Source organism: Phasianus colchicus, chromosome 5 (genome assembly GCF_987193195.1).
Source record: "Phasianus colchicus chromosome 5, bPhaCol1.hap1.1, whole genome shotgun sequence".
NCBI classification, from domain to species: Eukaryota; Metazoa; Chordata; class Aves; order Galliformes; family Phasianidae; genus Phasianus; species Phasianus colchicus.
In genome coordinates this window covers 12,901,708-12,924,547 of record NC_143440.1, presented here as the reverse complement: position 1 = coordinate 12,924,547, position 22,840 = coordinate 12,901,708, and the positions used below count along the sequence as shown (strand labels likewise).

Genomic DNA, 22,840 nt, shown 5'->3' with positions numbered 1-22,840 from the left:
AGGACAAGATCTTGGTCTCATTGAACTCTGCTGATATTGTTGAGATTTTCACTGACATACAAGACCAGATTTTCTCTCTGTATCCCCAGAGGGGAGCTCTCTGTGCTTGTAGGATAGTTTGCATTTCAACATAAAACATGAATGGATGGTTATTACTACATTGCTAACCCATATTCCTGCCCCGTCTAAAAAAAGACTCCTGTACACAAATGTTATATGCTTGCTTCTCCCCCTTCATCTGTTAAATAAACTGTAAATGCTATGACGTATGAGTAGTTACAGTAAGAGAATCCAGGGCACTGAGACAAACGCTGTTACAGGATGGGGGATAACAAGTTCATTGTTTACATTTTAGTAACTCAAGGCCCATCTGAAATCAAAGCTCTACCATGCTTGGATGCTATTAGAACGTCTGTCAATCTCCTGAGGATATTCATAATCAAAGTGGGAAGCCTGACAAAACCAGTATCATTATGCCTAACCAAATGGCATAATCTACCTCGTTCAACTTTCCGTAGCATTTGTATGGAAACATGAGGTCTTGTGCAGGTTCCCATCTGAAGTAGCCAGCCTTCATGGCAGCCCAAGTGGCATGACCTGCACAGCCTCTCCTGGATCTCCCTTCCTTGCATTGTGAAGCACTCAGGCTGCTTGCCAGACCTCATAACCAGCTCGGTCTTCTTGCAGGTGTCCCATGTCTGAACTGTATGTGAGCTGAGTGCACTTTAAAATCAATAGATTGCTCATCTCATCTAGATTGCGCTGCTGGGTTCTGTGTAACTGAAGAGATTAGTTTTGTGGTAACTGGAGAAATAAACTAAAGGTATTTAGAAGAATTCTGTGTGTGGATAATTGTGTATTTTTCCTATTTCAAACATGGAAAATATCATTATAAAGCAGCTAGTAGTGTTTTAACATTTACCTTGTCTGAATGGAAATTGTCTAAACATTTCTACATGTTTTCCTTCACAGTCTTTATGAATGCAGCAATACCAATTGCAGCTGTGCTTATAGTAAGTATAGACTTCTCTAAGAAATGTTAATTACAGCCACATTTCCAAGTATCAGTGACGTAGAGATGAGGAAGAAGGAAAAGATGCAAACCATTTCCACTGGGAAAGAATGGAAGATGTTCACTTTACATTTGTGTCCAGAGGCAACAAGGAGTATGTAGCACTCCTCCAAACTGTTAAGAGGATATAAATAATGGTTCTTAAATAAGAGATAGTAAACAGAATGCTTGTGGAATTTGAAGTCTTTGTGCTTTTTCCTTCTTTATGACTAAATACTGATGATAATGTCTATATCTTTGTAGACATTTGTGGTCCATGCTCATCTGACAAAAAAGGCTGACTTCTCTCCATCTGTGGCATTTGCCTCCATCTCCCTGTTTCACATTCTCGTGTCTCCATTGTTCCTGCTCTCCAGTGTGGTTAGATCCACTGTCAAAGCATTAGTAAGGTAAGAACTGTAAAATGAATACCTTTGCTCCCACTTCTTGGACTACAGCTCATTTTGCAATTGTAATTTTAGAAATAACGCTGTGATTATTTATCAGTGATCACTCTGAGTTGCTTCCTTACCTTATGCCTTGCATAATGCCCTTGGCTGTGGCGTGCAGGCCAAATTCTTCACTGGTACAATTGTCACAAGCAATGTTTTGTGGTCTGCCATTACTAATTTATTGTATAAAATGGGCTGAGCTGTGTTGGTACCACATGTGACATACAGGTGGTCACAAGAAAGGAGGTGAAAACTTACTGAGAGTATGGTTTGGTCAACCACCCCATTGATTCCTCCTACATGAAGCGTGTAGAAGATGATCACAGGAGAGCGTGTATTTCAGCGTGTGTCGTTTAGGCTTTGCTCTCCTGCCACCTCTGCGTGTTGGTGGCCTGTTACTAGAGAGCTGGGCTTAAAACAAGCAAACAAAACCAAACCTTAACACTGTGGACAGAAAAATGGCAATATTAGGTGTGGGAGTAAGCAAATGACAGAATGTCTAGTCTAGACTGGATGAATTTTAACTCTCTTATGAATGCATTAGCTTTAGCATTCAACACCCGAAATAATAACCAGTACTTGAGTCTTTTTCTCAGTGAAACATGTTCATTAGTTTCTCTTTGATTATCAGCAGCTTTGTGTTTGAAACAACGACAACAAAAACCCAACTCCTAATACTTATTGTATTCAGTGGAGGACAGTTTGGGCTTCTTACTTTAATACACTCCTTTGTGATCTCAAATATAGCTGTCTAAAATCTTGCCTGAAGTATTGGACAGATACTGGATACCAGCCCTAGCTTAATTGTCTTTGTGCCACTTTGGAGGTGGAAAGGAAACTACAGCAGGAAGGTGAGATTGCCCTCAATGTTTAAAAATTCCCTGACTGTGCGAAGTCACAGCTGTCTCCACTCCCTTAACAAGTGTGAAATCTGAGAGCATCAGCAGCTGGCATTAAATGTTTTGCAGGCACAGTGGTAGCCCCTTGAGCTGTGGCAAATTGTCATGCTAAGAGTGCAGCCAGCTAAGTATCTAGGAACTCATGCTGGTAATGGTCATTTATTTTGATTTGTGGAAGGATATATATATTTTTTGTCATTGAGTTCTGTGCCTGGTAATGCCACAAATCAGTGCTAAAATGATTAGTGTCAGCAAGTATCAACCGCTAGCCAAATTCATGAATGATTCTTCAGTTATCTTTTTGTTGGCAGGCTATTGCCCTGCCCTTTACAGCGCAGGCAGGAGTCCCCAGTTAAAATTGTGCAACAAAGTAGACAGGAAGCCTGTTTTCCTGGCTGTCCTTATCTTAGTGGTTTACTTAGTGCTGCAGAGTTCATTGCTCACTAGTGCTACTGGTGCTGCTCTGGATGTGACTTCTGCATTCCCCAGCAATCAGTGCAGCTCCTTGGAAGCAAATGCCAGATATTTTCAGCCCATACAAATACATGCTTACTTAAATATCTTGATAAAACAGATGCTAGAAAGATGTGTCTGTACTAAGTGAGCACAAGTAATGTTTACTTGCTGTAACTGTGCCTTGCTGTTACACCTTGCTGCTAATGAGCAGCTGATCAATAAGATCAGATAAGGGTAATTAACTTCACAAAGCTATTACTTAGCTTTCATTAGGCTCAGATATTCTAATTGTGTTTAGCAAGTGTACAAGACAGTTTGTCCTGCAGTGGCAGAAAGGAATTGGCTGAGAAGATGATCCAGAAGTGGAAAAAGCCTGTGAAGTGATATTAAGAATGTGTTACTGGCTTTGAATCTTGGGCACTTCACAGTCCAACTGCTTTGTTAATATTGGCTAGAATCTTTAATGCCAGATGCTCTTAAAGACAAGAATCTCCACAAATGAACTTGCACTTGTGTCACGTGATAAAAAGATAGTGGCCTAATTGCAAAACATCATCGTGGATTGTTGTTGACACTCGGAAGAACAGTGTGATTCACTGCAGTGGTAGAAGAGATTTAAAGTTTACGTTCCACATAAGGATACTGCAAAATTCCCAACTGAGGGGGCTGAGGTATTTGCTCCTGGGTGAGAGAGGGAACTGCTGTGAAGTCTTTAAATTTTAAACAGCCAATTTGTTTATTTTTTACATGTGAAGTCTTCAAGGACCAAGGAAATGGTGTAGAGTTTTTTATCAGAAAAGGTCAAGTAGCAAGAGTGGCATTATATCTTACTGAGTTTAATATGAAACTGCTTTTTTCAGTCAGCTGTGCAAATAACTGTGTTTTAATCAATATCTCTAGTGTGGAGCTTAAAAATAAGATTCCCAGTGGAGATATTGGAATTCTGGTGAAATTGCTGTATCAGTTGGAGCTCTGCAGAGAGCATAATTTCTTTATTTTTATTCTTTATGAGTGTACAGTGGTGAGATACTCTGAAGTATGAGTTGATGCCTCTAACAAAAGATTTGCTCAGAGCTGTTTGTCACTGTATGTCAATTATTGTCTTAGAAGTAGCAATACCAGATTTAAGAAGAACATTAGGCAGGTTGCTTGTAGAGAAAAATCTTGGTGTCTAGAGTACACCAAACTTGATATGAAACCAATGAGCAGGGGGCACCAACAAAACTATCAAATAGCTTAATAAAGACATGGTCTTGTTTGGGTGCATGATGCAAGGATATGTTTTCTGTTTTTTCTTCCTCCCTTCTTTGTCACCAAGAAGATAAGCAGAGGTCTTTTGTGTCTGCTCTTTTCAATTTCAGAGCAATTACTCAAATGTTAATGTGTGCCTGTAAAGAGTTCACCTGCTGCTGAGTCCCAGTTCCATGTAGATGGTGGCTAGACCATCATTTTGGTCCATTTAAGGACATGTAAAGTGTTCTGTTTAACATCTAGTTCATTGAAAGAAAGAGGCAGGGCCATTCCTAGCCCTGTGTGAATATCTAGAGACAGGCTTATCATCTCCTCCTTTGAGGTAATTTACATTAAGAAACTGTGGTCTAGCATCAGGCCTGAATTACTTCTTATTCCTTTTGTCCCATCCCAATTAGTTCCTCTTCCTCGCTTAAATCTCTGAGGTTGTAATACCTGTTGTACCCAAATCTACCCACTGTATCTCTCAGTCCTCAGATAGCTGCAGTTATCCAAGTGAGCAGGTTGATAGAAAACCTATAGAACAACTTCATCACTGGGCACTTCCCAGCTGGGCATGATCTCTGCTTGCAGGACACATGCTGTCTGTACAGGGAGTCAGACTTAGGTGATCTCCTAAAGCCTTTGTCCAAGCACTGTTTTGGTGTATCTCATGAGGCTCTCAGAAGAAACTTTCTTCCTTATGAAGAAAGAATCCCCAGTGGAGGAATGCAAAATAAATGCTGATTTTATATCTATATTTTTGTATATATATAAATGTATTAGATTTGCATACCAACAGGTCAGTGCATCTCATTGTACTACAGTACAATTAGTCTAAGGGGAAATATTAAAATCAGTTATTTCAGTTGTTCTCTGTAGATGTATTTTTAAGAATTTAAGGCCTTCTTGTATCTTACAAGTTTGGATACTGATCATTAATTTATTTCCAGCCCCTTTACCATTAAGTTCAGAGTTCAATCTGTGTAGGTTTAGAAATTAATTTTCTTGTTCTATAAGAAGGTTAGGCATATTTACAGATTCGGGCAAAGAGATTAAAATGATGTCATGATCTGTTAAATGTCATAATAAGAGACACCGTCTCTTAGATAATTAAATGTTAAACTGCTTGGGAAAAGTTTGTGTGTTACTCTTGATCTCACCTACTGAACGCTCTTCTCCTTTTTCGTATTACCTCATGCTATGCAGATTTCATGATTCCTAGTGTTTTTTTGGAAGAGCTGACTGTGCAATGCTTCAGTAATACAAATGACAAATTCTACATCAGTTCATGGCTTCAAAACCAGCTACTGGTGGGGCTAGTCTCCATCACAACAATTACCTGAAAAAATCTTGCGTAACCGCTCTGAGGAAATTGAAAGGCCTGAGAAGCCTCTGCAGAAACCACTAGAAAGTAATAGCTCTTATAAAACAGTCAAGCACATTTTCGCAGCTTTGGTGCAGTAATGTCTCACTGAATGTTTTCATAGGCCTGTAACAAAATGAAAACAAACCACACAACAGACAATGATTGAAGTACTAGAAGGGATGCTCGTTGCAGTGAACAAAAGTGCTATATTGAACCAGAGTTCAAGCTGTAATTCTGTTTTTCCTTTAAGTGTGCAGAAACTGAGTGAATTCCTGTCAAGTGATGAGATTGAAGAACATGATAAATGTCCAGAGCTAAGAAGTGCAGATGCTCAGAGCAAATATCAGGCAGTGGTGAGTAATAATGTTTAATTGCAGGTGAAATGACTAGAGTGACTTTTACCCAGAGTAAATTTTTTCTTTTCTATCTCCTACTGGTTATTACTGCAATTATAAAAACTTGTTTCAGCACTCTCTAAAGTATAGGTAGCAACATGCTACCTATACATTTTGCTGGTGCTGCCAACAATTAGTGTTATTTCTGCCTTTCTGTTTTTCCACAGCCACTCAAAGTGGTTAACCGCAAGAGGCCTGCCAGGGAGGACTGGAACAATTACACCTCTCACACAAGAAGGCCAATTAACATCACAGAACCGGATGATTTTTGTGTAAAGGTGATATGAAGGTCACTGTAATAACACTGTTACTACAGCACATGAATAGTTGCTTTTGTATTCCAGTAAGAGCTTCAAATTCAAGATTCAGTCTTTGATCTGAAGCTGTCAGATGCTTGTACTCGTACCAAAGATTAACCTCCACCTTTCTTTTTTATGCCTTTTGATTTTAACCATTGCCTACTGACCTTTATATTGTGATTAATTGTGCATATCCTTCTGAATTTCACGCAGCAAATTTCTGTTTGTGATATCTGCGTCCAAGTGTGGAGCCCCCAGTACAAAAAAGACAGGGAGCTGTTGGAGAGGGTCCAGAGGAAGGCCACGAAGATGATCAGGGGACTGTAGCACCACCCCTGTGAGGACAGGCTGAAGGAGCTGGGCTTGTTCAGCCTGGAGAAAAGAAGGCTGCAGGGTGACCTCATTGCAGCATTTCAATACCTAAAGGGAGCCTACAAACAAGAGGGGAATCAGCTCTTTGAAAGGGTAGATAACTGCAGGATAAGGGGAAACAGTTTTAAGTTGAGGGAGGGGAGATTTAGGTTGCACATCAGGGGGAAATTCTTTACAGAGAGAGTGGTGAGGTGCTGGAACAGGCTGCCCAGAGAGGTTGTGGATGCCCCGTCCCTGGAAGTGTTCAAGGCCAGGTTGGATGGGGCCCTGGGCAGCCTGGTCTAGCATTAAATGAAAGGTTGGTGGCCCTGCATGTGGCAGAGGAGTTGGAGCTTAATGATCCTTGAGGTCCCTTCCATCCCTGGCCATTCTGTGATTCTGTGATTCTGTGATTTAACGTCCTCTTTTCATTACAAGAATTTCTCACTGTAGGCAAATTAAAATTGCTCATACCAGTTGGAAACTGATGCTCTTGATCAGCTATAGAAATTACCAGAATTAAGAAAATTCCTGATGGTTGTTACAGTGTTGATACTGTTCATTTAAGAAGTTGGCTATTACATTTGCATTTCTGTCACAAGAGAATGAGTAATTTTGGTTTAGTGGGACTAAGTATAATAATTGTTCAGTGCTTTCAGGGTTTTCTGGAGGCTGTCGTCTTGACATCCTGCTTTAGTGCAGGAACACGGGGGGTGGGGAGAGAGGATAATTAAATCAGATCAGCCTGGACTGATGAAAAAGGAGTAGGACAGAGCAGTAGGCTCTATGAGGAGCAATTTTAAGATCTTGTATGGAAGGTGAGGACCATCCATAATCTTTGGCTCCATCTGCTGTCATCGTTGTCACAGGCTGCACTGGGGTCAGGGAACTTCTGCAGCAAGTGCCTTCTGCAGCTCATTGCTCAAGAAAGGCATTTTTTTGAGAGAGTACTCTCTGCCTGTTTTTGTTAATCTAGAGGGAGGAGCACTGTATTTTCTTTTGCTCATTTTTCAGGTTGTTTCCTGGGATGATACAGCCATCAAGGCTTTCTCTCCAGTGGAAATAAAATTTGAGGGTAGGGTAGAAGTGTCCCATTTCACTCTTTTCTTGAATCAAAAATGTTGTACCTTACGTTGCTGGAAGCTCTGAGAGCTTCAGTGCTTCTGAAAAGTTAGAGAAGGGAATCCTGTAGAAGTATAGAGCTGTAAAACTGACTCCTCTTTCCTGTTTTTCACAGTATCAGGTGGAAATCTCCAGCTACAGTCCTGAACAGATTTGTTTCTTGTTTTTAGTCTTTTTAAATGAAAATATTGTTTGTATCTAACAAAGCCTAGATTATCTGAGAATCGTATCAGAAATATAAAAGAAACAACATCAGAAATGTAAAGGCAGCAACATCTAATTTCTGAGGACAGTTCTGCAGATCTCCTCAGAATTTGGAATGTATAATTGCAGTATATGCTGCAGTGTGTCTAGGCTGACATTCAGTGCTCTGCAGAGAGCAAACCATGACCATCTATGAAACTTAGTCATGTTGGAATCATTTCACTTATTTTGTGTGCTCATCTTGCAAGTAACAAAACAAACCCTAATAAGAAACTGTTTTTCCCTTGGGAATTTTCCACAATTATCTTATTGTTGTGTTTTCTTGAATTCAGAGATTGTAGCACAAGAGAATACAGGCCTTCAGAAAATCAGTCACTCAAAAATGTTTCCTGTGTTGAGAAAAAGCTAACTCTGTTCTGATACTAGGTGTAATGAAAGCAGTGGAGGTATCTCTTTGTTGAAAAAAGAAGTCAGTCCTAACGCTGATTTTCTCTTTCTTATTTTGCTCTGTCTTGGTATAGATCACAAATGGATTTTTCACCTGGACACCTGAAGGTCCTCCAGCATTGTCCAACATTGATATTCGAATCCCTCAAGGTACAAAGTGACATCAAGTATACAGAGTAAGATGGTGTTCCATGAGCATTTGGAAAATCTGAAGCATTATATGCTGCCCTCTCTTGCAGGTCAGCTAACGATGATTGTAGGACAAGTTGGCTGTGGTAAGTCATCTCTCTTGTTGGCCATACTTGGTGAGATGCAGAAGATCTCTGGAAACATATCCTGGAGCAGGTAGTGCTATTTAAAAAATCGAACTTGAGTTGAATAGTAATGCACAAAAAGATCAAAATTTGTCCTGGGAATTTGTGGACTCAAGGATTTTGTAGTTGTACAGTCCAGAGGAAAAACCTTGCCCTAATGGCAGGTGAGCAATTCAGAAAGAACCCCCAGATAGGATGAGTCATCATAGAATCATCGTCATTATAGAATGGTTTGGGTTGGAAGGGACCTTTAAGATCATCTACTTCCAACCCACTGCTATAGGCAGGGACACCTCTGTCTAGATGAGGTTGTTCAAAGCCCTGTCCAGCCTGGCCATCTCTATCCACCATGAAATAGGTGGGCATTCTGCACTCCAGCAATGTTAGCAACATCATACTTTTTAATTAGAAGTGATCAGCTGAAATGTGCTGCTACAGAATGGCATTTCTGCTTTGAGGCCTGAGCATGGGACTTTGAATAATGCTGTGAAGAGATAACAGCTCACCAGGAGAGGTCTTTGGCTGTGTTTTTAGGTGTTTGTTCCATTGTAGCACAGGTTTAATGCATGAGAAACTCAGAATGTTTTTATAAGTGACAGTGACCTCAGGATAGTCCCCAGTTGCATCCTGCTTATGTATTGCTTGATTTGATGAGAGGAAGATAGTCATGGCCTTCATTCCCAACACAGCAGCTGTGCTCTAACAGCCAGATACAGGCTGTCCTAGGCTATACTTCTGACTTTAGCCTTGACCATGAAAGGAGGAAACAATGCTACTACAGTCCAACGGCTGTGCTGCCAGAGCTTGGCCTTAACTCTTCCACTCAATGACAGATTGCATCATGTATTGCAACTCCTAAGTATATTTTTGATAATTGGTGCCATCTCTAGTTCATAATCTGACCAATGTGTGTGAACATTTTTGGTTTGTTTATATGAGGCTGTTTACTAGATTTCCTGGTAACACAAACTACACTTTGCCTTTAGGGATGCAATTATTTGTAGGTAAACATTGACAAACTGCTGAGAGATCTGCAGTTTATAGCTAACCTGCTATTACTTGTAAAGCTTGATGAACTGCAGGAGAATCTAAAGAAATAATTTTATTTTCAACTGAACAGGAACGATTTGGTTGGAACTGAGTTGCAGTACAACCCTAAGTCACTCTGATTGACAGAAGGCTATTGTTACCTAATGGTTTCTGCATTGATTCTGTGAAACTGTTCTCACGAATTCCTGGAGTGTTTGTAAAGATATTATTTATATCTAGCCTTTGTACTTATGTCAGTCACACTGCTCAGAACTACCATATCCCTTGGTAGTACAAGGGAGGAAGGTTTCCTGGTTTATAGCTGTGGAAAATGAAACAGAGGAAGGGTGACCCTTTTGGCTTGTGAGAGTGTCAAGAACGGGAGCCAAAGTTGCAGAATATCCTTTAATGCAAATTTTCCTAAACAGAGAATCAGAGCATAGCTAGAAAAAGCCTTATTGAGTGGAGTAATGACATTTCAGCAAGGCTGCAATTTTTTGTGTATGACATTACATGATTAAGAAGAGTAATTTGAATGTCTGATACTAAACTAAAGCAGATGACATGATGGTTCTGACTAGACTGTGTTTTTAAATAGCACTTGTTATGAAGTACATACTTCTAAACAGCATAAAGGTCAGAATGTGTTTTCATACCTTCTATATGTGTCAAAGTATCACAAGGTAAAATTCAGTTGTTATCACATTAGCTTGGCCATCTGTCCAACGAGCACAAAGGGGCTTGCAGCTGAAACAATCTTAGCACTGTAACTGCTGGCAACACTGGCACAGATTATTTTTTCATGTCACCTTTCAGAGCTGCAATCATGTGCAGTGGTATAATCAGATTGATGGATGTAGTTGGTATAGGCTGCACACCTGTGTGCTCCCTTAATTTGATAAGAGAACATTAATGCCTGACCAGGTGTGTGCCATATTATCACAGATGCAAGGAAAGTGATCTTATCAAGTAATCACCAGGCTGTATAGTCTTAGCTGAAGCAACAATGTGTCACCAAAGTCATTAAGATCCTTGTTACAGTTCTTTCATTGGGATGAAACAAACACTTAGCTTCAGTCATTCATGTTATTGAACAGTCCTACATTATTTCATTCCAAATTTCTGTCCCCTTCCTTTCCTCCAAGGTTGTAGCTATGGATGTGAAGGATATACCCTGCTGACATGTCACTCGGTGCTCAGGAAATCTGGGTTCTATTCCTGGCCCTTCCCTTGGTCTAATGGATAACCTTGTATAAATCATTTCCCTCCTCTGAGATTCCATGCTCTGTTGAAAACAGGATTAACAGTATATCAACTTTATTTGCTTCCTATAAAATGGTTCATTTCAAAACCTTCAAATGTAATAACTTGTTACTGGAATAGGAATTAGCTAATCAGACGTGAGCATTGGCTCATTTGGTATTTTATTTTGTTATTTGTATTGCATTGCATGCCAGGAATATCCAACTCATTACTGCCCATTTTCCAAAGCAGGCTGAGAACATGTGTGGCATGAATATATTACAGTATGGTCAGAGATTATAAAAATAGAGAAGACATGATTATATTCTGAACAGATGGCAAATTGTATTGATTTGACTGGTTATTGAGTAAAAAATAGTGTACCCCATGCTGATTTCTTCTGGGCAGTATCTCACTTTAAGAAGCACCAGTCCAATTCCAGGGAGCAGTCTGCAGTGTCTTTTTGGAAAATGTAATATCAGAAGATGGACCTAAATGAGAAATAATTAGCTCAGTGTTACATCATTTGTTCCTAAACAAGACATCTATACTCTCATGTGAATCTTATACTGTGAGGGAGGTTGTGGCTTCATTAAGGTTGTTCACAGTGGATTTCTTCCTGCTGTTCTCAATATGGAGCTGTCTCTTTGTTTTCATCAAATGACAACAATGATGTGATTCTGATGCCTAAAAAGTACATCGATTTTTATAAATATGTTTTTGTTGGAACTTTCAGAAATGTCCAGGCACTTAATTTCATCTTATGTAACTTTGTTCAGAGTAAAGGTACCAGTGCTAGCTGTCTCTCAAATTCTATAGTAGACTGAATTCAGATACAGTCATTTTTTACTATGTATTAATTTTTCTAAGAGTTTTTCAAGCCAGACTCTTAACCTGCAGGTATAGTTCTCCTTCCTGCACAATTATAATTAGGTAATGTTAGCCTGAAGTTCCCTTTAAAACATGAAGAGCTGTGTTCCTCCTTGATTTTGTTCCAATCGTTCAACACAGATTTTTCATATTTTTTTCAGCAGAAGTGATTTTGCTTTCAGTAGTAAGTCTGGTTGATCGTTCTGTCAGACAGCCCTGCCCTTTCTGTGAGCATCTTTGCACATGCTCAGAAATCACAAAACACGAAGCTGTTCATCCCTCAGACCTGCCCACGGTTGTTTCTACAGAAGCATCCCCAGGGATAGTGCTGCTGCAGAATGCAGCACAGTGCAAGTCATCTGCAGGTGGGATTTTGTTTTCATACCGACCTGCAAAGGTGCATTTCCTGTCATGGAAAAATACAGTATCACAAATTACCTGTTTGTTTTCCCTTAAAATGTAGTCTACTTAATGGATCTCTGTTCTCATCACACTACGGCTTCTCAGTTCTGGTGGCACCTCCAGGAAAGAATGAAGGTGAACTCACCTGTTGAGTCAAATTAAATGTTTATGAGGAAAAAAAAGGTGCCAGTTTTTTTGACTGCTGAAATTGAGTCAGTTTCTGCAGAAGGAACAGATGTTGCACTGCAGCTCTGTGATAAATACTGTTTGCAGTGTGTGCACTAAATGGAATTTAATAGCTTTCCTTTCTGGGGCAGATTGCTTTTGCTTACTTAAGTAAACAATTTTGCTTTCTGTTTGTGATGCAGCTGCACTTCTGACAGCGAGATGGGGGAAGATATCAGGTATGGTATCACATATAAGTGTTGGTCTTCTGACTAAGTTCATCACAATAGGAGGAACCAAAGGTTTCTAAAATCCCACTTCAGATTTTCTGAATCAGGTGAAACTTTCATTGCTTTACAATGCAATTTTTAATATGACTCATGAAAATAGGTGCTGGATTTCCTTTATGAAAAGGTTTCCATTTTCTGAAAATCATATCCTAACTTTTCTGCATGTTTTTGAAAATCTCCCTCTTGGGTAATCAGATGATTTCGTAATGCTGTACTTGAAAGTATAGTATCAAGTGTTGTTTTAAAGGTTTTATTTATTAAAGCAAATTCTCCTCTTAACCCTTCTCTTCATTGTTTGCATCCTGTCCTGAGTTCATTTTCACACTAGCATTCCTCAGACACACACAAAATGAGAAGTGTGAGGAGCTGCAGATCAGTCCATCTGTTGGCAAGGGATACTTGGATGGAAATTATTTCTACTTGGTTAACATAGCTCAGCTTGTATTTTTGGAATACTTAACAATTTATTAGAGAGCAAATTCTTTTGATGTTCTTCTGTCATTTTCACTGGTGCATAAACCTAAACCTCATGGGTAAAGGATACTTGGAAATCTTGTAGCTCTTTCTGCATAAGAGAAACAACAGTTTTGGGGATGAATAAAAGTGAAACCATTTGAACCCATTAGGGTACAAAAGAAATATGATCAGAATTAGACATTCACATGTTTGAAACTGTTAAAGAGGTATAACAAAGTAAGGTAGTACACAAAGCTGTGTAAGTAAGTACATTAAAACTATGTACTGTGTAACTACATTTAAAAAGCCATGAAGCAATTGCCTACTTTATCATAGATTCTGCGAGTCCCTGCCATGTTGGCTATAAGCTGTAGGAATATGTGTAGTGGCTTTGTTGCATTGGCATCTCATTGAATACTTCTGGTTCTCTCAGGACATAGGTGGGTTGTGCGTTTTTGTGAGCTAAAATTGTGTGAGATCTTGAGCATTTGCTCACAGGTGTTGAATACTTTGTGCAATGTTGTTTAACGCTTGTCAAAACTGAAGGTTTAACCATACCAGTTTTAGGTCTATATGACTCTAGCATAGCTAAGAGAGTAGTTAAATTGTTGTGGTTTTAGTTACAGCACAGGGATAGCACACTAAGGCATTTTTGAATTGTCTAAAATTATTGAATTGAAAATAATAATAATAACAATCTGTATTTGTTTCCTGCAGCCCAGAGAAAGAATCTCCTGTTGAAATGGAATTCAGGTACAACACTTTAAAAACGTAATGGTAATAGTCTTGAGAAGTGATTGCTTTTAATGAATTGTTCTTCTTTAGAAGCCAAACATGTCTGTATGCAACCACCACACTACTAACAGTGACCCTCATCGTTCAGTAATGGCAAAACATTTGTTCTTTAATTATCAGGGTGTTCAGTATGAAAATGTTCCATATCCTAGCATCAGGCTGAAAATAATGGAAGCATATTTTTTCCTTTATGTAGATGAAACAATAATATAGGAACAGGGCATGTTTTGCTTGTGTCTGGAGAATGCTCAGTTTTGAGTTAATGCTAGAAATTCCTGAATTGTGCAAAATGATCATGATAAAATTGTAGTCATGAATCCAATGCACACAAAAAAACTTCTACTGTGTAATATTTCCTCTTGTACAATAATTCAACTTCCATTATAACTACATTTTTTTTCCTTTAAAAATCAGCATTTTAAAGTTGTTGATGCTTGCTAGAGCACTGAGGTTCATACATGAATGTCCAGTAACTAGTCTTATTTTCAGTTCTGAGCCTACTGGACTTTCCAAAATGATGTGTGAGGATAGATAGATAAGTAGCTTCAGACAGTCCTGACAGTGTTGTCTCTGCTGCTAAATTAACAAAGAGAGTTGATCTCATGAAAAATGTCCTCTCCAGGGTGATCAGGGAGGGTTTCCCTGATTATTCTAGGGTTGGGTTTTGCTGTTTGCATCCTTGTGATCATTAAGAGGCTATGCTCAGTATATCGTGTTATCAGAGGAGAAATATTACGCTCCACTGATGAAAATATAATTGTTTATGCAGTCCAGAGATAGGAGGCAATTAATTCCACCTACAAAAATAAATTCCTTCTAAGTCTTTGTCTGCTAAGCCATTTGTTGGCAATAAGTCTTCTAAGCATGAAATATTAGGTAGAATCGAGGCAGCTTTTCAGAGAAAAAACATTGCACACTCCATTTCAGAATATTTTGTTCTCTGAATTCGTGCCTCTGTTTATCTCCCAGTTTCAGTAATTTTTTTTTTTACTGTCTGCTCACTGTGAGAAGCACTGAAGACACACTGTACGTTCCTTGTACAATCAAACTCCCTTCTCATGTGAAAAGCATGATCTGCCTTGATGTGTCATCCTAGCATCAGTTTGCACTTAACATTATATTAGACAGATTTACTAAATTCTTAAATTGTAATGAATTTTGGCCAGTTCCATGCTTGTTCCCCAGTTCCTTGCAGTGCAATTAGTAGCCTAACAGCAGAATCTTAGCCAGAATGTGAATGGTGTCTGTAGACATTGTGATGGCTCTCAGCATGGAGTGAGTGTGACTGAGTGTACCTCTGAAAGAAAGAATACTTCCTAGAAAACTTCTTAGACCTTTTTCCTCAAAACTTCAATATTAGTTTTTCAAAGATAAAATAGAAGTAACTTTCTGATCGTTTTGAGAGTTAATAGCAGGAAAGGCACAACACAGTTTGAAGCAATAAAAAGAGGGGAAGGGAATACACGTTCCTCTTGGAATGCTCAAAGCAATTTTGTCTCAATCATGAAGTTGAGAACTGCGTACTAATTGAAACAATACTTTCCCTCCTGAGTCAGAAATTAACGCTTTTTGAATTAGATTTTGAGGGTTCAGGCTGAGCTGCATAGGGGTTTTTGTCTGTGTGTGTGTGTGTTCATCTGTGTTTCATTTTCCAGTAAGAGAATTCACAGAACAAAATTAAATTTTAATGAGCAATCAGATTTTCGAAGTGGGAAGCATGCTACCAAGGTAGCATAACTGCGTGTTCTTTCAGATCATCAGTGAAAATTGGATCCTAGAATGACGCCTAAGCAAGCCTGGCGAAAGGCTGAAAAAATGAGCAGGGCAAGTGATATTGCCTCCTGATAGGAATTACAAAAAATTATAAAGTAATTTTTTTTCCTCCACCTTGTGGTTAGAATTGCATGCAGGTCTAACTGGAATGAGGCTGTCTAGCAGACAAAGGCTATGTTGGGTGAGAGGTCAGAGCTTTCTGTTAAATTAGCTGATATAGCTTTGAGGAAAACAAATACGCTTTCAGGCATATGATCCTTCCTTTGGCCCTTTTCTGGAGAAACAATGATGTGCCAATGAGTTTGTCTGTTTTTCCAGCAGTATCAGGTGTTCTAATAAAACATCGTGCCTTTCTCCCAGCTCTGCCATCTGAGTCCTCAGAGTGCAGGTAGCCACAGAAACAGTTAGCAGGCAGATACATTTTAAGTCGTAATAATGATAATACAGATTAAAGAAAATCTGCATCAGGAGATCTTGTTGGCCATCCTCTGAAAAGTTGTTCCTTTTTGTGGTGCATGATGGGGGCAATTCCACAAGCAGAGATTTAGCAACTGTTTTTTGTGTCCTTGTTTTTGTTTTCACGGAGACAAATAAATAGAAAAATGTTAACTGTGGAATCCTTATGACTCAATTTCTCTTTTTATAGCGAGGAAAATAAATGTGTTCTGGGGAGAATTGCCTCTGCTTAAGTGTGGAGTTGTTATATTTTTTAATACATTAAAGCATCTTCTTTGAATAGCTCTCCTGAAATGTGCTGCCTAACTGGTGTCATCTGCTATACATTTTTAATTAGTCTCTAGACAGAGCTGGGATTCTGTCTTTTGTAATTTTTTTCCTGTCACCTGCACTGCTCAGGCTTATGGAGTTAGCCTCTGCAAAACTCACTCTCTCACAGCAGAAAATGAGGGAACAAGCTGATATTTGAGAGAACCAGCTCTCAAGTAGGTGATCAGCTGCAGGGTTCTTTTGGAAATTGCCCTACAGAACAAAAAGGAAAGGCAGCACTTTTCTGAGATTTTTGTGTCTCTACACACACACACACACAAAAATGTTTCCAATAATCCCTATTGCACTGGTAAGCTGGAAACTCCTGTTTTGTTTTTCCAGGAAAAGAGGATCAGTAGCATATGCATCACAGAAGCCTTGGCTGCTCAATGCCACAGTGGAAGAGAATATCACGTTTGAAAGCTCTTTCAACAAACAGAGGTAATAGGGTTCAGCCCTGTTGTATGCTTTCTTCTCCTTTTAGCTGAACAGTGGTGCTGCATACTTCTACACCTTCTGCACTGGCACACTGGCCCTGTCCCACTCCAGTAACAAACAGTCCACCTGCCTGAATGTGACAGAAGGCACCGAGTGCTGGACAGTGAGCTTTGACCACGATTTTCCTGAAAGACATGAGACAGAGTTCAGTCTCACTTGGCCTGAAGTGTTGAACTATTTTGGTTTCCAAGGGCCACATTTGTGCAGCATGCAGTATTTTTTCCTTATTCCTAATTGGCAAGTTTAATTGCCTTGGTCAGTGGTAGTTTGGGAGCAGTAGTAATGTCTGTTAAGATTTCGGGTTTTGGTATACTTGAAAGGATTAATGGGCTGCCTTTTTATTCTGTGTAAATGACCACAAAACATTCTAAAAGATTTGGAAGTTACTGTGGGTATTCCAGGATGTTCTCCCTTCTCCCCACCCTAAATAAGTAGATAGCCACGTATTCACATCCTGCATGCATTTTTTTGTTTGTTTCTTTCTTTCTACCATCCTTGGGTATTGAAACAGGAAACAAAGCTTCTGGTTAGAAATGCATCTAAACACTAAACAGTAATGATAAAGTATAGAAGAAGCTATTCTTCTTTTGCCTGGTTTTAGCTATTCAGTATCTGTATTTGGGAAGATTCTTCTTCTTAGCTGAAATGGTATTTACTTGCCTGCAGTTGAAAGAGATCCCATTAGAACAATTAGTGGCTAACAAATACATTTTCCACCGTGTGATTTTTCCAGCTGGTTAACTTTGTTCCTCTTCAGGTAGGAAATGTGCTTCTGTAGCAGTATCTGTGTGGATTTTGCATTACCTTTTTTGTTCCCACAGGTACAAAGCAGTAATTGATGCTTGTTCCCTCCAGCCTGATATTGACATTCTCCCTCACGGAGACCAAACCCAGATTGGAGAGAGGGTCAGTAAACAGCTACAGGCTTCTATTTTTGTTTTAGATATGTAGAGGTTCTTTATTATTTTCTTATGTTCTTAAAATCTTACCAGCTATTTGTCAAGAAAGGTCATCTTTTGGTAAGTGTACATTTGAGTCATTAGTCTGAAAGCTGGTTGTTTGGTAAACAAAGAGAGACTGTCGTTTATATGAGGTGCCACGATTTAAATGTGCTGCTATCAAAGTGTTTGACTAATTCTGCTGACAGCACATATTTTGCTTTATTTGGAGGTAATCTAAAAATAAGTGCCAATTCCATAAATAATATACCCAGACACATAGTGGCACTTGCACTCACACAGCAACAAGGACACGTTTCCATGCCTAATCGCCTCACTGACTACCATGCTAATCTGAAGAGCATTAGTTCTTAACCCAAGTCATTGTGTAGCTAAATGAGTGTAGAACAGAAAGAGAAAAGTAGAGGGATGGGATGAAGTGGCAGGGAGGAGGAGCAGACCTTCTGGTAGCAGTGTTGGCTTGTGAGAGCTTATGGTGTTGGTAAAACTGCAGCTGGATTGCAGGAGCTACTGATTGCAGTCGTTGTGATACAGATACAGAGCCTGATGGAACTAATACAGTATGGTGACATACAGGTGTAAAATACAGATAGGATGTAGCAGACCTCAGATGCTGGTTTAGACTACCTGCAGAACATCCACGTGCTGCCTGCACCATTGTGTTGCCATCAGCCATTAAACATTTCTCACCCCTCATCCATACAGAGCTCAGACGGACCTCTCTGGCTTCTCCAACAGTCAGCATACTGTGTTCCCAGCTCCCCTGCAGGCCTACAGTTTTGAAACATCTCTGAGTTTTTGTCCAGATAATCCAATCAAAAATATAAATATTCAGTTGATGTTCTTATAATTGATTTTATTTTTCCTGCTTATCTCCAGGGTATTAATCTGTCTGGAGGGCAGCGCCAGCGTATCAGTGTGGCAAGGGCACTATACCAGCAGACAAATGTTGTGTTCCTGGTGAGTAGATGCCATTATGTTTATGCTGCAATCAGAAGATGTAAGCATTTACAGTGTTTCATGGGAAGCACACAGAACATTGTGCTTCACTAAGCTGTTTATTTTATATCTGTTGTTAGCTAGCCTGCAGGTATGGAGTGTTTTGTAAATGCTGTGGACAGACAGATACTAGGATACAAATTGAAAGGTGATGCTTACCCTCTGTCTGTTGAAGTTTATTTTGAATCTTGTATTTACCCAGAAATCTGTACCCAGAAGTTTGGTAGTCTCAGCAATATTTATAACATTCCTAAGCTGTCTCAGGCATAAAATGAATGTTGTCCTGTGTCAAAGGTGTTTCCTTTCTGCAACAAACTAAGCTGTCTTCCCACCCTGAACTGCTCTTTGTGTATCCTGCCCAAATTTCAGCAGATGTACTGTGGAAAAGAGTGGAAGCCCAGTAGGATTAAGTGAAAAAAATATATATAGATGATGATACAGATTAGCTTATTCCTAAGTTAATTGCTTGTAATTGATTGTTTTAATAAGATGAAGTTAGCATAGGTCATAATTCATCTGATGAGGATCATCAAACAGATCAGTACTTTTCCTTTTGTGATGCTTTGTTAATAAAATTTCATTATATGAATTTAAAAAATAATTTAAAAATCATAAGAGGGAAAGTATGGGAAATAAAACTGTTCTATTTGTCACCATATCTGGAGCAGTTTAGATAACATATGCATCAGTACACATTGCTTCATTGTCTTGAGTTGTACAGAAATCACAGACTGCAATTACTAAGGCTGTGAAGTGCATCTTTTAAGAAGTGCAGTTTCCAGAAGGCCTTGGGAAATCCTGGCATTTACACAGCTGACATTACTGTATGTCTGAGTACTCACTGCAAAAAAAAAACAAAAAAAAAACAAAAAAAAAACAACAGACTGCCTCCAGCTCTGTTGGGAACTTTAAGAAAACTTCTCCTTTGAACAGTTTTGATCTTCTCATGACCTCTTTTGATTGTCTATATTGATCTAACTGTTTTTACCAGTAATAACATGCACCAGTTTCCTTAAATCATATTAATGTTGACTCACAAGCTGGCCTTTTCGTCCTCATGACAGGATGATCCATTTTCTGCACTGGATATTCACCTAAGTGATCATCTCATGCAAGAAGGAATCCTGAAAATGCTAAGAGAAGACAAGCGTACAGTTGTGCTAGTGACCCACAAACTGCAGTACTTGCCCCATGCTGACTGGGTAAGAAAACTCATTATATATGTATATATATTTTTTTTAGGAGGCAAGGAAGTGGCACAAATATGTCTTCTACAAACAAGACTCTCACTTTGTCTTTCTACCAAGTGGTAGTTTAGTGAGAAGAGTCACAATTAAGGTCTTGCATAAGTTAGACAGTTGAGTCTGGAGTGTGTGATTTTGGAATTCCTGTTGTAGAACACCTTAACAGGTCTGATTTTTCCTAGAGCTGATACTTGATAATCTCATGAAAATGGGCTGTGTCTAAAATACAAGTATCTAAACCCATTTCTAACATGGTAAAATTTTGTTCTCAGAACAACTAAATGTTGGAGTAATGTATTTGCCTCTGTGATGTTACCAGGAGCTTGTCTGTGGTACCACAGAAAAAGGTCCTTTTTATGACATTTGTGGTTATTGAGATGTGTGGAAATGCAAGGAAAAATGGCATTTCCTTAGGTTTGATAGCAGTTGATAGCACATCAAAAACTCTTCTTCCCACTGTATGATGATGGAATTTTAAGAAATAAGCATTATTCAGTTCTGCTTCCTTGCTGCGTCTTGAAGTTTACAGAAAAAAAAAATGAAAGCGTGCTTCCTGTAGCAGTTTGCAATTATAAATGATGAAAGTAAAACAGACCGTATAGGATAAGGAGATTTGTTTTGTTGGAATTCTTTTAGTTTCTTGGCTCACACTGGCACTGCATTTCTCCTGCATTTACATAGCCACAACACCTTGCCCACAAAAACTGATTACTGCAGCGTTGCCTCCCAGCAGGAATTCTCAGTCATTTGCAGCTTGCATGGACTATAGAAGCAGTTATTTTGTGTCTCAAGCAATAATCATATTTCAGCTACTTTCTGTGATTCATATTGGTCTGCTGTAAAGCTGCAGATAGCCATTAAACTTGTTCTGGTCATATTTTTAGTGGGAAGCATTTATCCTCTATTGTGTCTGCTGTGACCTTGTCCCTCAGCTGTACACCTTTAAGAGTTAGCACTGTTCTCAGTGCAGTTCTGCTTTTGCTGCTGGTGTCTCTGAGTACAGGAATTTTCTGTCTTCTTCCTCTCCAGCTGAAGTCCACCTTAGCTTTTTAATGTGCACAGCTATGTTCCTGTATCCAGTATATATCCAGTATCATCTTTCTCATTTTATTTTCCAAATGTCAGACTCGTTTCTAGGTGTCTCTGTTTTATGAGTTAATCAATGAGAATTGTTTTTATTACCTTCTAAGTAGGTTTCAGTAATGTTTCATGAATTACACTGTTTTTAATACTCTGTAGGACAGGAAAGGTTTGTGTTAATTAAGTTTATTAATAATTATTATTTGTTAAGAGAGAATTGACAATTTTTACCAAAGCAAAGGACTCAATAAGCCTCAGCAAGTTTTATACACTGCAGTGCAGATAAAATATCTTATTTTGGTTTTGTTACAGGAATTTTAAATAGAAATATCTGAAATGTGTGATGGCCTTCTTACATGACCATAGCAAAACCCTCTAAGAATTTAGAGTCCCATCTATTTCAGGATTTGTGAATGAACTGACCACAAAAAGATCCATTTGCTTTTTTTTATTATTACTTTTATTTTCCTCTGGTGTAAATTCTCACTAATAAATGGAATGCATTTCCTATTTTTTTCCATCAAAATTTCTAAGTTTCTAAGGAGAAAATAAACACTACATTAACCATCTTCTAATGATGTCATGTTGAGTTTACAACCCACACGCCTCATTTTCCAATTCTCCTTGTCAGATACAAAGTTAAGTTAGTTGCATTATGTGTTCAATGTGGTTTCGCTGATACAAACCTGGAAACCTCACTCTTCAGACTTTGTCTTGTAGACATAATTTTTTTTTTTTTTTTACACTGTGTCCACCATTTATGCTTTTAAAAGCTTTAGGGATTCAGAATCCCGAGATTTTCCTTATCAGGCCCATGGTATCAAACAGACGGTGGAGCCAGTATGCTCATACCTAATTGCCTGAATGAGGGCAAAACATGCTGCGCAGTGTGCTGCTAAAAGCCTTTTCCTTTTAGGAGGCAAGAGAACTCTTAACATCTTATCTTGCTAATGACTTGTATTTAGACAGCAGTGCTTTCTACTGTCTGCTGAAGAGGACCCCATTCTTTTTTCCTACATTTTTTCCTACAGCCTTCCTTTTGAAAAATGTGAAGTGGAGGAAGCTCTGTATTTTTTAGCCTCTCAAGTAAAAGGGATGAAGTTGAGAGATAACTAGACTGATTCAAGAAGACAAATTTATTCATAGAAATATTCTTTTGAAAAGTTCTGACACTTAACAGTGTAACAGTGTACCCTTAAAATAAAGAGAGATGTATGTGACCTCCCAACTTCTGTTTCTGACTTCTTAGATAATAGCGATGAAAGATGGCTACATCCAGAGAGAAGGAACACTCAAGGACATACAGAAATCCGAGACTGAGCTTTTCGAACACTGGAAGACACTAATGAATCGACAGGACCAGGAGCTGGAGAAGGTTTTTGTTGGGTCCTGTCTAAGGAATGCTAAATTGGGCCACTTAATGGGAATAGCATTGTTTACGTGCAGTTCTGACAGCTGTTTGTGTAGGATGTACTTGAATTTACTAATTTCATTAGGTGACATTTTTTCACATTTGCACATAAGGGGTTCTCCAAAGCACTTTTTCTCTTTAATACTACAGCATAAAATGAACAAGATGCTAGTGTTATTTCTTATTAATTTAGAAATATCTGTCCAAGGTGAAAGCCCAAGACTGAGAGCTGGGATTGACAAACTGCAGTGAATGTCAGTTACTTAATTGATG

The 22,840-nt window shown here is 38.9% G+C and overlaps 1 protein-coding gene across 2 annotated transcripts in view; it reads left to right on the top strand.

Annotated features, from left to right (window-relative positions):
• ABCC8 (ATP binding cassette subfamily C member 8) overlaps positions 1-22,840 on the top strand; it is a 68,017-nt gene that overhangs the window by 25,398 nt on the left and 19,779 nt on the right. For both annotated transcript variants that reach the window (XM_031613885.2, XM_090140526.1), the window contains exons 11-23: positions 973-1,013; positions 1,316-1,461; positions 5,708-5,810; positions 6,020-6,130; positions 8,350-8,425; positions 8,515-8,620; positions 12,501-12,536; positions 13,761-13,796; positions 16,719-16,817; positions 17,696-17,780; positions 18,713-18,793; positions 19,897-20,034; positions 22,406-22,531. In XM_031613885.2, the coding sequence (XP_031469745.1) occupies positions 973-1,013; positions 1,316-1,461; positions 5,708-5,810; positions 6,020-6,130; positions 8,350-8,425; positions 8,515-8,620; positions 12,501-12,536; positions 13,761-13,796; positions 16,719-16,817; positions 17,696-17,780; positions 18,713-18,793; positions 19,897-20,034; positions 22,406-22,531 (1,184 nt within the window). The remainder of the gene's footprint in view (positions 1-972; positions 1,014-1,315; positions 1,462-5,707; positions 5,811-6,019; positions 6,131-8,349; positions 8,426-8,514; positions 8,621-12,500; positions 12,537-13,760; positions 13,797-16,718; positions 16,818-17,695; positions 17,781-18,712; positions 18,794-19,896; positions 20,035-22,405; positions 22,532-22,840) is intronic.